This window comes from Octodon degus, unplaced genomic scaffold (assembly GCF_000260255.1).
Source record: "Octodon degus isolate 3935 unplaced genomic scaffold, OctDeg1.0 scaffold00113, whole genome shotgun sequence".
In the NCBI taxonomy this organism is placed as follows: domain Eukaryota; kingdom Metazoa; phylum Chordata; class Mammalia; order Rodentia; family Octodontidae; genus Octodon; species Octodon degus.
The window spans coordinates 461,120-473,047 of NW_004524689.1; the positions used below are offsets into that span (position 1 = coordinate 461,120).

Below are 11,928 nucleotides of genomic sequence, written 5' to 3' on the forward strand. Positions count from 1 at the left end.
ACTTCGTATTCTCTCTCGCAGCGGCAGTCGCCTATTATGCGAGTACAGCCCTTAACTCCGTGCCCACCTGCCGTCAGCGTCGGCGCGTCCCCGGTCGGCAGAGAGACCCTCGAGAAGCCCTGCCCTACCTGCGGTGCGCGGCGCGGCGCGGCCCGGTGTTAGAAGGAGGGGCCACGCCGCGTCCCCAGATCGCGGAGATCCGCTGCGGCGCCCACCGGGGTCCTGCGTCTTCCCCCGAGCGCTCCGGAGACCCTCCGGCGGGCTGCGGGGCGCACTGCGGGAAGCTCAGAATCCTGCGTCCGTCCCAGCCTTGCGAAACCCGGTTCCTCTGCGCCCCAGAAAGCGCGGGTCAAATAAATGTGAAACTCGGGTGGGTGGGGAGCTCGAGTGGATGCGGGTGTTCGAGCGCCGTGCCGCCCCGGCCGCCGAAGCCAAGGAGGTTTTATCCTTGTGGATTGAATCAGCCCGGGCCTCTCTGGCGGTCAAGGGTCCGGTCACTTGCTGCCTCGCTGGGCTGTAAGCTCTTTCTTCCATTCCTGGAGTAAGTCGTGCGGCCACCAGAGGGCACCCCATGGTGTCCAGAGTTAGAGCCCTAGGACACCCCCAGGAGATGCGAGCGAGGAGTGTACTCTCCCCCTGTGACCCATGACACTCCCATCTGTTTGCTCCGGACCAACCCTGGTGCTGGCCCAGCTCAGGAAGAGACCCTGCACAGCCTGGAGGACCCCGAATGTAGACCGAAGACCCTGAGTGCAGGCTAGAGGCCACACATGTCCGCTGAGGACAAGCAGCCTGCCCTGGCCCTCAGTTGATGGGCAGAGCACAGCTCAGCAGCTACTCTGGGCATGAACTCTGCCTGAGCCTGAGACTGGGTCTTGTTCCCTCCACCCACAGTTTCCCCAAAGGCCAGGCAGGAGGGATAGCCTTTGAGGGTCTCACCTGGGGACTCTGCTTGTACCCAAGGAAGTGGAGGCCAGTCTTGGGAGCCCCTCAGCCTGTGCTAATGGCTGTTGGTCAGAAATAGTGACACTCAAGCCAGGTGTGGTGGTGCATACCTGTAATCCCAGCACTTGGGAGATCATTGGGGATTCGAGTGGGGCGGGGAATGGGAGAGAAAAATAATAACTTTTTTTTTTTTTTTTTTTTGCGGTACTGGGGATTGAGCTCAGGACCCTGCACTTGCCAGGCAAACACTTATTCTACTGAGTTTCTCCCTGGCACATACTACTTTTAATGCAGGATCTGGGCCCTGCTGCCCTCAGGCACCCCCTGACACTCAGCCCAAGCTGGAAGAGAGGGACATTGGCCAGAGGCCCAAGGCCAGTCAGTGTTAATGCTGACGATTAGGCTGGGGTCCTGCTTGGAGAGACCCTGTCCAGGGACAGTATGGCCACTACTGGAGCCAGAGGCCATTGGGCTGGGACAGAAGTGCACCCTCAAGTACACCACACCTCCCAACCCATTCTCTACCCACCTTGGTTCCTACTCCTTGGGGTCCTAAGGGTGAATGCCACCTTTTCCTGTCCCCACTGCTCTGGGAGCAGCCAAGGTAGGGAATCAGTGGCCATTCAGCTGCTCTCCTCTTCTCTACCTCACTGGTGTAGAGAACATGCAGCCAGCTCATGGAGCTGGAGCCTATCATGGAGCTAGCCGGGGTAGCCCTAACCCCTGGCCAGGCCCTGCCCGAGTCTCCATCCAGGTCAGACCTGCGCCTGGTGAAAACTTCACACCTGCTTTTGCTTTTCCTTTTATCCTGTCCTGATATCTGTCCCTTAGATGACTGGACTAAGTGTCCCCTGTCTTCATCTGTTCCTCCTCCTCCTCATTCAGCAAAGGAACTAGAAATCTCCCGAAGAGTACAAGATTTGGCTTCAGTGTCCCCCTTGCAGGACACCTGCTCCTGGGAGGACCCAGACCTTCCTAAATGGTAGAGCAAGGACACTGGAGCATCACAGGAAAGTGAAAGCTCTGCCCCAAGGGGATAGAGGGAGTATTGTGGAAGCACACCAGGGTAGAGTCTAAAAATCAGACAGGCTTTACTGTGATGCAGCAGTTCCCCCAGCAGGAACATACACAGGGTATCAGTGTGGCAATACAGGCCACCCAGATCCATTGTCATCCCCCTCTCCATTCTCAGCCACAATAGAAGCCAGATGCAACCCCTGCCCCAGACTCAGCCTAGGGAGGCTTATGAATGTCAGAGGTCACATGGAGCCCAGTGACCACAAGTCTTGTGAAAATAGCCGGAGAAGGGTCAGAAGCACAGGAAGGGCCGTTGCTGCTCCGCACGACCCAAAGCAGTGGAGTCCCTAGGAGTCTTTAGTTTCCTTATAGGGCAGAGGGCAGCTGAGCAGGGCTCTGAGTAACTGTGGGTGCCTGGTGCAGTCTGGAAAGTCCACTTGGGGGGCTCCCCCAGGAGAAGTGAGGTGCCAGCCCTGAGACTGCTCCAGCCCCCCAAGGTTTCTGAGTCCCCTCTGGGATGTCTTCCTCCCCTGAAGAAAGGCTGGAGAGCCCAAGGGCTTGATGGGCATCACTGGGGCTGGGGGTGAGGGGGGCCATCAGTGACCAAGGGTGGCTGAAGGGTCGCGACCCTGCTGCAGCAGAGTCCCCAGAAACCCACAGTAGCTTCTTGAGAATGAAGATGGTGCCCCAGCTACTTTGTGCCGGCCAGCCTTAGGCCAACTTCAGGAAAGCGGGTCCAGCCGCTGGGAAGAAGGCGGCGAGCATCTACGGTCCTGGACTCTCCAGTCCTCGGGAGCAGAGCTGCAGCCGGGCCAAGAGCCCAGCATCGCGTTACTTGCAGTACTCTTTCCTGAACTCTGCAAGCCAAAGCACCACCCAGAGTGAGTGGGGCCTGCTCTGCTCGTCCACCAAGTGGGAGCAGCAGACATCCAGCTGGGCTTTCTGAGGGACTTTGGAAAAGAGGCAGTAATGGTCTCTGACCTATGGGGCTGACTGGGACTTTGCATTCTAGGGACCTGGGAGGGGCAGTTTGGGGTAGGGTGGGACACACCTTTGTCCAGGTCGATGTTCTTGGCAGGCAGGGGACTGTGGACCAGCTCAACCCTCTCCTTGAGGATATTGTTTTTGTAATCTGATACAGGGAGAACCAAATGAGGACCACCTAGAGTGGGCCTAGGCCTGCCAGGTCTGTGCCTGGGCGTCCTGACCCCTCCCCCTCCACACCTAGCTGGATATCCTCGCTCCTGTAGGGGGTCTGGTCTCCTGTGGCCACTGCAAACTCTGCCAGGTTCACGTCCTTCCTGGAGGAAGCAGAGGGGGGGGGGCGGGGGGGGCGGGGGCGAGACACTCACGCTTTGGCCTTCGCAGACTTCTGGTCTGTGTAGTCATAGCCTGCGTGCAGAAGGAAAGCACGTCGGGCCCCTGCCCGGGCCGCATCGCGTCCCCGCCCGCCCCAGCGCCCCGCCTCACCTCCGCGGCGGCGCTGGCGGGTGGTGAGGACGACGGTGATGAGCAGCAGGATGAAGAGCAGCAGCGTGGCTAGCACGTAGCCCAGCTGCTGGAAGAAGTGCGCGCGTCCCTCGGGGACGATGACGTTGATGACGCTGCGCCCTCGTGCCAGCGTGGGGTCTGCGGGCAGGGACAGCGTCAGAGCCGCGCGCGTCCCGCGCACCAAGCCCCGCAGGGAGGACACGCACCTGGGGCCGAGCCCGGAGAGGGGCGCAGGGGCGGCGGGGTCGCGGCGGGCTCGGCCACGCGCAGGTGGAAGACCCGGCGCTCGTGCAGGCCGCAGTAGTGGTGGTGCAAGTGGCAGGAATAGGTGCCCTCATCCGCTGGTTCCAGCGGGTCGATCCTCAGCGAGAAGTCCCCGCGCGCGAAGGCGTCGGCGCCGACGGCCACGCGGTCGCGCAGGAAGGGAGGCGCGTAGGCGCGGCGCTCGCCGGACGCGTACAGGTCGAGCAGGCGATCGGCGCGGTCATGCGGGACCCCAGGCGGTTGGCGATCCCAGTGTACAACCTGCTGCGCTTCCTCCAGGTGCCGCTCGGTCCACAGGAGCGCGCGGTTCACGCAGGTAAGCAGCGTCGGCGTGCCGCGCGCCGCGGTCAGCACCTCCTTCTCGCCATCCCAGTAGGCGCGCGCGGCCCGGGCTGCCGGAGAAGGGCGGCGGGATCAGCGCGCAGGGGGCAGTGGGGGCGGGGCCGGCAAGGCGGGGTCGGGCCCAGTGCACTCACGGTCGTCGGTCACCTCCAGACGAATGGCCAGGCTCTCATACAGGTGGCAGTAGTGGTGGTGCAGGTTGCAGGTGTACAGCCCCGCATCGCTTTCCTCTACCGCTGCCCGCGCAGAAAGAATTCGGAGTGAGTCCCAAGCCCCTTGGCCTGAGCCACCCCAGGGCCCCCTGGCAGCGCCCGTACCTCGAATGAGCAGGGAGAAATTGCCGTCGTGGAAGGCAGAGGGCGACAACAGCAAGCGGCCACGGTCCCGGGGCTGGTACACGCGTGGCTCACCGGCCGAGTACATATCCACTAGCCGGCGTGCAGGGCCGGGACCACCGCCCAGGTCCCAGTGGACCACACGCTGGCGGTCATGCAGCCGGTCCTGTGTCCACACCATGCGTGGGCTCTGGCAGCGCAGGACCGCCTGGCTACCTGCCTCCCAGGTCACTACAGACTCAGACACCACTGAGCTGTCGCTGGTCGCAGGCCCTGACCCTGGTGGGGAAGAGGCAGTTAAAGAGGGGCACTAGGGAACCCTAAGGGGATGGAGCTGTCATGATGAGCAGGGGACTGGCCCCCGCCTGAGGGGCAGTGATCACTCACCTGAGGACAGAAGGACAGTGGAGTCTGGAAGGAAAGAAAAGTGAGCCTGGGGAGGCACCTTTGCATGGAGTGACCCCAGTGGCAAGGGCAGCCACTTAGCTCCCTGAGCCCCTCCCTGTGATCTTAGGTGTGATACTGGAGAGATCAGAGCAGGGAGGGGGTTGTGCGGCCCAGCCCCCACGTGTCCTCACTTGGCTCGGGTCAGTGCAGAAACCACGGTTCCCCGGGGTGAGTGGTGGGCTGGGATTAGACCCTTTCCTTGCATTTAATGCATGGAGGTTGTCGCCAGGGGCCACATCTCAAGTGGACACCAAATCCACTCAGGGCACCTCCACCTGAGCCTGGTGCAGGCCCTGGGGCTGTGCACATCCTGGTTTGAAGGGGGCTCTGTCACCCACAGAGGGTGACAGCTCGAGAGTCTCCAGCATCTCCAGACCCTCTGGCAGTGGGAAATCCTGACTGAGCAGACACTGTCAGCCCCTCACCAAGGGCAAGGCCTGGAGCCCAGGGAGTGGATGTGGTTGAGCCCCCATCAGCCCTGCAGAGGCCCAAGCTGTTGTGCAGAGGTGGCCGAGTGCCCGGAGGATGGACAGGAATGTGCGGGGTCAGCAAGCCAGCTGGGAGCTGGGGGGAGGAGGGCAAGCCCACTCCATTCCCCACATCTGGAAAAAGTTGCGGACCAGGAGCCCCACTCCTGCCTGGCCTGCTGAAGGTAGGACACCGCTCTGCTGCTGCCACAGCCTCCCTGCCACTAGCCTTCCCCGCTCTATGGGGTCCACCTGAGGGCCTCAGCCCCTCCTGGTGAAGGCTGCCCCTCCCCGAGGGGAGCGCCCCACAGAAACTCCACCCGGAGCACCCGCATGCCCACACCCCTTACTGCCCTGCACACTTGCTGTGTCACCCCACTCACTCTGTAGAAGTGCAAGTCCCCATAGCAGGACCTGGGTCCACAGCGCCATGGCGCCTGCTCGCTTTGTCTTTCTCTGGCTCTGCTCTCCAGAAAAACAGCCGACCCCCTCCCCCTCCCGCACCACTGTGACATCACGGAGTCCTGGGCTGAGTCTGTGCCCGCCCACTGCTTGGCCTCCCTGTCCCGGCCTGGCTGGTGGGGAGGAGCAGCGGCAGCCCAGGCCCCTGCTCACTGGGGTCAGTCCCTGGAGGGAGGGACCCAACCCTGGGAGGGACCAGTGGCCTGAGGGCGAGAACCCTGGGTCATGTGGGCATCAGTGCCATCCCGGACCCTTCCTGTTGTGCTGGGGTTCCAGGATGAAGGGCCATGCCACCACTCGGACATCCCCTCTGTGAGCAGCTGCCAGAGCTGGGATAGGAGGTTCTCCCCTGGAGGGCCTTCTGGCCCGCAAAGTCCCCAGGAGCGTGGCTGCTTCCTCTTGTTCACCACTGTTTCTGCTCTGTCAGACTGGGAGGCTCTTCCAGTCTGTGCTCCCTGGGAGTAGCCCTGCATGCCCTCCTCTGGGGGCCCAGTGAGCTCCCTTAGAACAAGTGATGAGTACTGCTACCCAGTCATCTCTGAGATCCAGAGCAGCAGCCACGGACACTAGGGTGAGGCTGGAAGGGTGGGTGGCCAAGCCACAGGCCACCTACCTGCGGGGTCCCAGACTGGGGTACCTTGCCCCTGAGAGACCCTGTAGAAGCAGGGAGGGGAGCCCCCCCTTTCCCACAGAAAGCACAAACTTAAAAGATCTGGGAAAACTTACAAGTCACGTAAACAAACACAAAATAACAGACCAAGCACTGTGGACCAAACCCACTCCTGCTTGTTAGGCAAACCTCAAGACAAAGAGAAGGAAAAATCCAAACGGCCACAAAAACCACTGCCCAATCCCTGGGAGCCAGTAGTCTAACCCTTGAACCTGCTGACATCCCCAGGTCCTAGTAAAGTCTCCCAGCTCCACCTAGTGCTGCATGGGAGGGAAGAGCACAGGCGCAGAGGCAGCCACAAGGACAGAGAAGCCCCCCTGGGCCTGACAGACCCAGGCCTGGATGAACCCCTCCTCAAACTGGAATCAGCCTGCGCTTGGCCAAGGCCCGCCCCTCCCCTGGCATTCATTCTGCAAAAACAGGCCCTGCCCAAACACCCTCAAGACAGCTTGGCCCCGCCTGGCCACTCCTCCTGTTTTTCTAACTGGTTTTCATTAGTGGCAGCCCTCCTCCAGAGGACCTCTGCCCTGCTACTGTCCCTGCTGCCCTCTTGTTTCCTCTGAGTGTTTTCCAGAGAATGGAGGCAGAGACAACCAGGGCTGGCTTAGGCCCTGGGAGGGGATCTGGCTCCAGGTAGAGCAGGGAGGGCCTGAGCCAGCAGAACTGGGCTGCCTGGCCCCAACTTCTGCTCCCTCTGGATATCCCTGGCCTCTGCTGCATGGGCCTCCAGCTGCAGACCCCACAGCCCAGGCCCAATTCACAAACCAGAGTGGGGTGTGTTGGACCATGCCTGTAATCTCAGTACTTCAGAGGCTGAGGTAGGAAGAATACCATGCGTTCAAAGCCAGCCTGAGCCACATAGTGAGACTGTATAAATAGATAAATTACTTCTCAAGCCAGATGCAGACATCTGGAATAATCCTGACCCCTTGGACACACCCCACCATCCTGTTCTTTGGGCTTATGGCCAGTGGAGGCCAGGCAGGCAGCAGGAAACACACAGGAGAGGTAAGGACCAGTGAGTGGTTGGTCAGGACTGCAACCAGGTCACCTGCTCCTCCCACAGCCAAGGGCCTGGCCCTGCCTGGTCTCTTGGACTGTGACTTTGCTGCTTGGCTCCTAGCATCTTCATCCATCCAGGAAGAGGACAGCCCAGGACAAAACCAAACTGCTGACCACGCCCCCACCCAGACCAGAGCCTGAACCTTCCTCCTCCCCTCCTGGGGCTGTGGGGTCTCAAAGGCTGAGAAATCAGTGCTGGCACCCATTCCTGGTGACTCGGACATTCCAGGAAGCCCGGCTCATCAGGAAGAAAAACCACAGGCACAGAGACATAGCCAGACATAACTACACACACACACACACACACACACACACACACACACACACACACAGAGTTTCTCACTGTGTCTCCCTCTGCCTCACTAAAGGTCCCGTAGGGTCGTTCAGACCCAGAGACTGCACAGATGGGCAGAGGCCCACACTGCTTATCTTAACCACCTCACTAGGGCTGGATGGGAGAGTGCTTGCCCAGCTTGCACAAAGCCCTGGGTTCAAACTGCAGCATTGCACAATGAATAAATATGTGAAAAACCACACCAGAAAATAGCTTTAGGGCCAGGGATATAGCTCAGCAGCACAAGTGCCTGCCTGGCAAGTGCACGGTCCCAAGTTTGATCCCTGGTACCAAAAAAAAAAAAAAAAAAGCTGAATGTACTGGTACAGATCTGTAATCTCAGCACTCAGGAGGCTGAGGCAAGAGGATCATTGCAAATTTGCGACCAGCCTGGACTAGCAAGGCCAGCCTGAAGTGCATAGTGAGAACCCTACCTCAAAAAGAAAAAAACAACCAGCATGGTGAACACATGTGTAATCTCAGACTACTATAAATTTGACTTTAACCTGGTAACTCAGCAAGACCCTATCTCAAAACATAAAAAAAGCTGGTGTGCTGACACACACCTATAATTCTGACAAGCTAAAGCAGAGGGATCACCATGAGTTCAAGGACAGGCTGGACTGGTTAGTGACCCTGTCTCAAAATGACAGGGAGTGGGGAGGAGAGGGGAGGGGAGGGGAGGGGAAGAGAACGACAAAATGAACTAGGTGCAATGGTGCAGGCCTATCATCCTAGTACTTAGTGCTACCCTGTCTCAAAAAATAAGCCACATGTGGTGGTGCATGCAGGTAATCCCAGCACTCAGGAAGCTGAGGCAGGAGAGGTGCTGCGAATTCAAGACCTGCCTGGGCCATAGAGTGAGCTCAAGTCCAGCCTGAACTGCAGGCAAGATGCTGTCTCAAAAAGACAAAAATAAAAAATAAGGGCCGGGGAGATGGCTCAGTGGAATAAACACTTCCCTGGCAAGCGCAAGGGCCTGAGTTCAATCCCCGGTTCCATCAAAAAAATAAAAAATAAAAAAAAATAAAATTGGGGCCCACCTTCCATGGTCTCCAGTGCCAGCTATTGCTCCTGTCACTATGGCCCATTACAAAGACACTGGCTGGCAATTCTGGAGGTACTTGGAGAGGTCAGGATGCTGGACATGTTGACCATAGTGCTGGTAGCCTTATATAAAGAACCAGAGAAATCTAATACTGCTTTAGATTTTTTTTTTTTTTTTTTTTTTTTTTTGGCAGAACCGGGGATTGAACTCAGATCCTTGCGTTTGCCAGTCAAGTGCTTATCCTATGGAGCCATCTCCCCGGCCCCTGCTTTAGATTTTTTTGAAAGCATGACTTAGAACTTGCTACCCTAGAAAATCCAAAAATCGAGCTGCTTTGTCTAAAATTGGCAGAGATGAAAAAGAAATATGAATCTACTATAGAAGAAAATAAACTGGGGCTGGTGAGATGGCTCAGTGGTCTAAAGCACCTACTTAGAACAAGCTTAGCAAAGCTACAGGGACCACGGTTCAATCCCCCAGCACCACATGCCAGCCAGCCTGCCCCCTGGTGGGCTGAGCTGGCCACACACACACACACACACACACACACAAATAAAAGCAGATTTTAAAAAAAAGTCAATAAGAAAACACAAGGTCCTGAGTTTGATCCTGGATACAAAAGAGAGGGAGACAGGGCTAGGGAGATGGCTCAGTGGAATAAGCACTTCCCTGGCAAGCGCAAGGGCCTGAGTTCAATTCCCGGTTCTGCAAAAAAAGAAGAGAGAGACAGAGAGACTTTTCTAGTTCAGGATATGAGCACAGGTACAGTCAGGCTTTGCAATGAAGGCAACAGTGTTTATATTCCCTGTGGGCAACTGGAGAAATCTTTGCAACATACCATGTTTTTTAAAAATTCTTTTTATTTTAATTTTTCATACCATGCTTTTGCACCATGAATTTTCTGCTCTTCTTTCTATAATGCAGAACAAGTACCTCCTTTGCCACCACTTTGTCTTAGATAACTATGAATGTGCCAGTTGGAATGCCCACGACACCACTGTGTTCTGCTGCTCTGCAGTCCTGCCCTGTCTGGTCACGTCGCCCTGCCTTGCTGTGTGCCTTCACGGGTCCAAGCTGCTCATCAGCTCTTGGGTGTTCATTTCGCTTAACAATGCAGTTGCCCTGATTGTAATTTATATAATATTAAATCTTTCTTTCTATTTTTTCAATGTATTTGGGTACAGGGTCTGCAGGGTCTCACTACATAGATCAGACTCAGTGATTCTCCTGTTTTCACCCCCCACACTGTTCCCTGCCTTACCTAGTTGCTTGGATAGTACAGATAGAGGTAACATAATGTTCTGGGTTCATGCACCAGCTGGGAATGAGCCATTTATCTTGCACAATCATAGTTTATGGGTATAACTATATAGTGCTTTTTTCCCTCAAAGTACTTTTTTAGCCTTGAATTAATTTCATTACTGTCCCTGTGAAGTAGGTGGGCATATATGAGGGAAGGCTGGGTGCTGAATTTTGAGGCCAAAGGCTGATATTAACACAAATTATTTATGAATTGTACAACTCCAGGCACGTTAACCACTCTGAGATTTACTTTCCTCATCTGGTAAATGAGAAGGACATCTGTGCTTCCTACCTCACAGGCTTGTTGCTGGGGTCAAATGAAAATGCATGTGAAAGATTCCTAAGTGGTAAAGCACTAAAAATAAAAATAAATAAAATTGGTTGAGGATATTACTCAGTATGAAGGCTCCAGGTTCAATCTCCAGTACTAGACAGCAAGAGCATGACTGTGTGAGAGAGAAACCAAAGCAGGCAGGAGCCCCCTGGCTGGACTGCTGGGACAGCCTGCAAGGGTGACCAGGCAGAGCCTTGGGAAGCTGCCTACTGGGCAAAGGGATCCACAAGCTCTGGGCTCCCCCAGAAGAGGCCTGGGGTCGTGTCCAGTCAGAGGGCTGGCCTGAGGGCGCAGGAGAACAGAGACGGCTAAGGCAGGCAGGGTCTATGTGGCTGCACAAGGAAGGGGGCTCCTGTCATAGCCATGCTGAGGGCAGACCCAAGTCTGCCCTCATCTCCTGGCTATGTCTTCACTGGTCCAAGTCTCTCCCCATGAGTGGGGAGAAAGTAGTCCCTCATACTTCTGAGTCGATTAGGCACATGACCTGACAGAGCCCATGATGTCCCTACCCTGGTGACAATCTGCACCAGAGTAGATGGGAAGGGGCAGCTCCCTAGGGCTCAGAGGCTCCCAGGTGCCTTCCAGAGCTGCAGCTCTACTCAGACAAGCTAGGAGACGCAGGGCCTTAGCCCCAACTGAAGACCAAAGTCTCTCAGGACACATGGGCACCAGCGTATTGAGATGCCGAGTGGACACTCAGCCCAACCAGAAGAATGGCAACACATGGATGTGATTTGTTCCATGGAAAGATGCCCTCTGAAAACATAGACCAGCAAATTCAAAAATACAGCCAGGCATGGAAGGCCATGCCTATAATTCCAGCAACAGGGAGGTTGAGGCAGGAGGATGGATGCGAATTCAAGGCCAGCCTGAACTACATGGAGAACCTCACTCAGCCCACTCCCCAGATACAGAAACATTATTTCATGGACCATGCCTTTTATCCTCACGGGATACCAAGACAGCATGACCTATGCCAGTCAGCCCCAGCTCAGGGATTCCTGGCCTGGGGTCAGAGTGCTGCTGCCTGCCGCAGCCGTGCTCCAGAGCCGGAAGCCCAGCTCTCAGCCGCCCTCTTCTGTTGTGCAAGGGATGGTTTTGTATTGATTTATCCATTTCATTTTCTTTATTTTGCCGTGCCGGGCATAAAGCTGGGACGAGTGTTCTAACACTGTGCTCTGCACCCAGCTTCATCTATCAATTTTTTTTTTGGAACTGGGAATAAAACTCAGGACCTTGAGCTTGCCAGGCCAGCACCATGCTGCTGAGCTATATCCCTGGTCCTCTCTTTTATCAATTTTTTAATTTTTATTTTGGTGGGACTGGGGATTGAACTCAGGCCCTTGTGTTTGCCAGGCAAGCACTGATATTCTACTGAGCCATCTCCTCAACCCCTATAAATTTTTTT

At 56.3% G+C, this 11,928-nt stretch overlaps 1 protein-coding gene across 2 annotated transcripts; it reads right to left on the bottom strand.

Annotated features, from left to right (window-relative positions):
• Positions 1–2,012: 2,012 nt before the first annotated feature.
• Positions 2,013–5,798, bottom strand: Mxra8 (matrix remodeling associated 8). 2 transcript variants are annotated; one of them, XM_004639587.2, is made up of 10 exons: positions 5,692–5,784; positions 4,782–4,805; positions 4,377–4,673; positions 4,194–4,295; positions 3,660–4,109; positions 3,433–3,591; positions 3,315–3,354; positions 3,187–3,263; positions 3,014–3,094; positions 2,013–2,819 (listed from the first exon to the last, which is right to left on the bottom strand). In XM_004639587.2, exons 1-10 carry the CDS (start codon positions 5,738–5,740, stop codon positions 2,794–2,796), a joined length of 1,305 nt encoding a protein of 434 aa, XP_004639644.1. In that variant the 5' UTR covers positions 5,741–5,784; the 3' UTR covers positions 2,013–2,793. The 2 variants fall into 2 exon arrangements, with proteins under 2 accessions (XP_004639644.1, XP_023555343.1); XM_023699575.1 differs by lacking the exon at positions 4,782–4,805 and having other exon boundaries at positions 5,692–5,798.
• Positions 5,799–11,928: the final 6,130 nt, after the last annotated feature.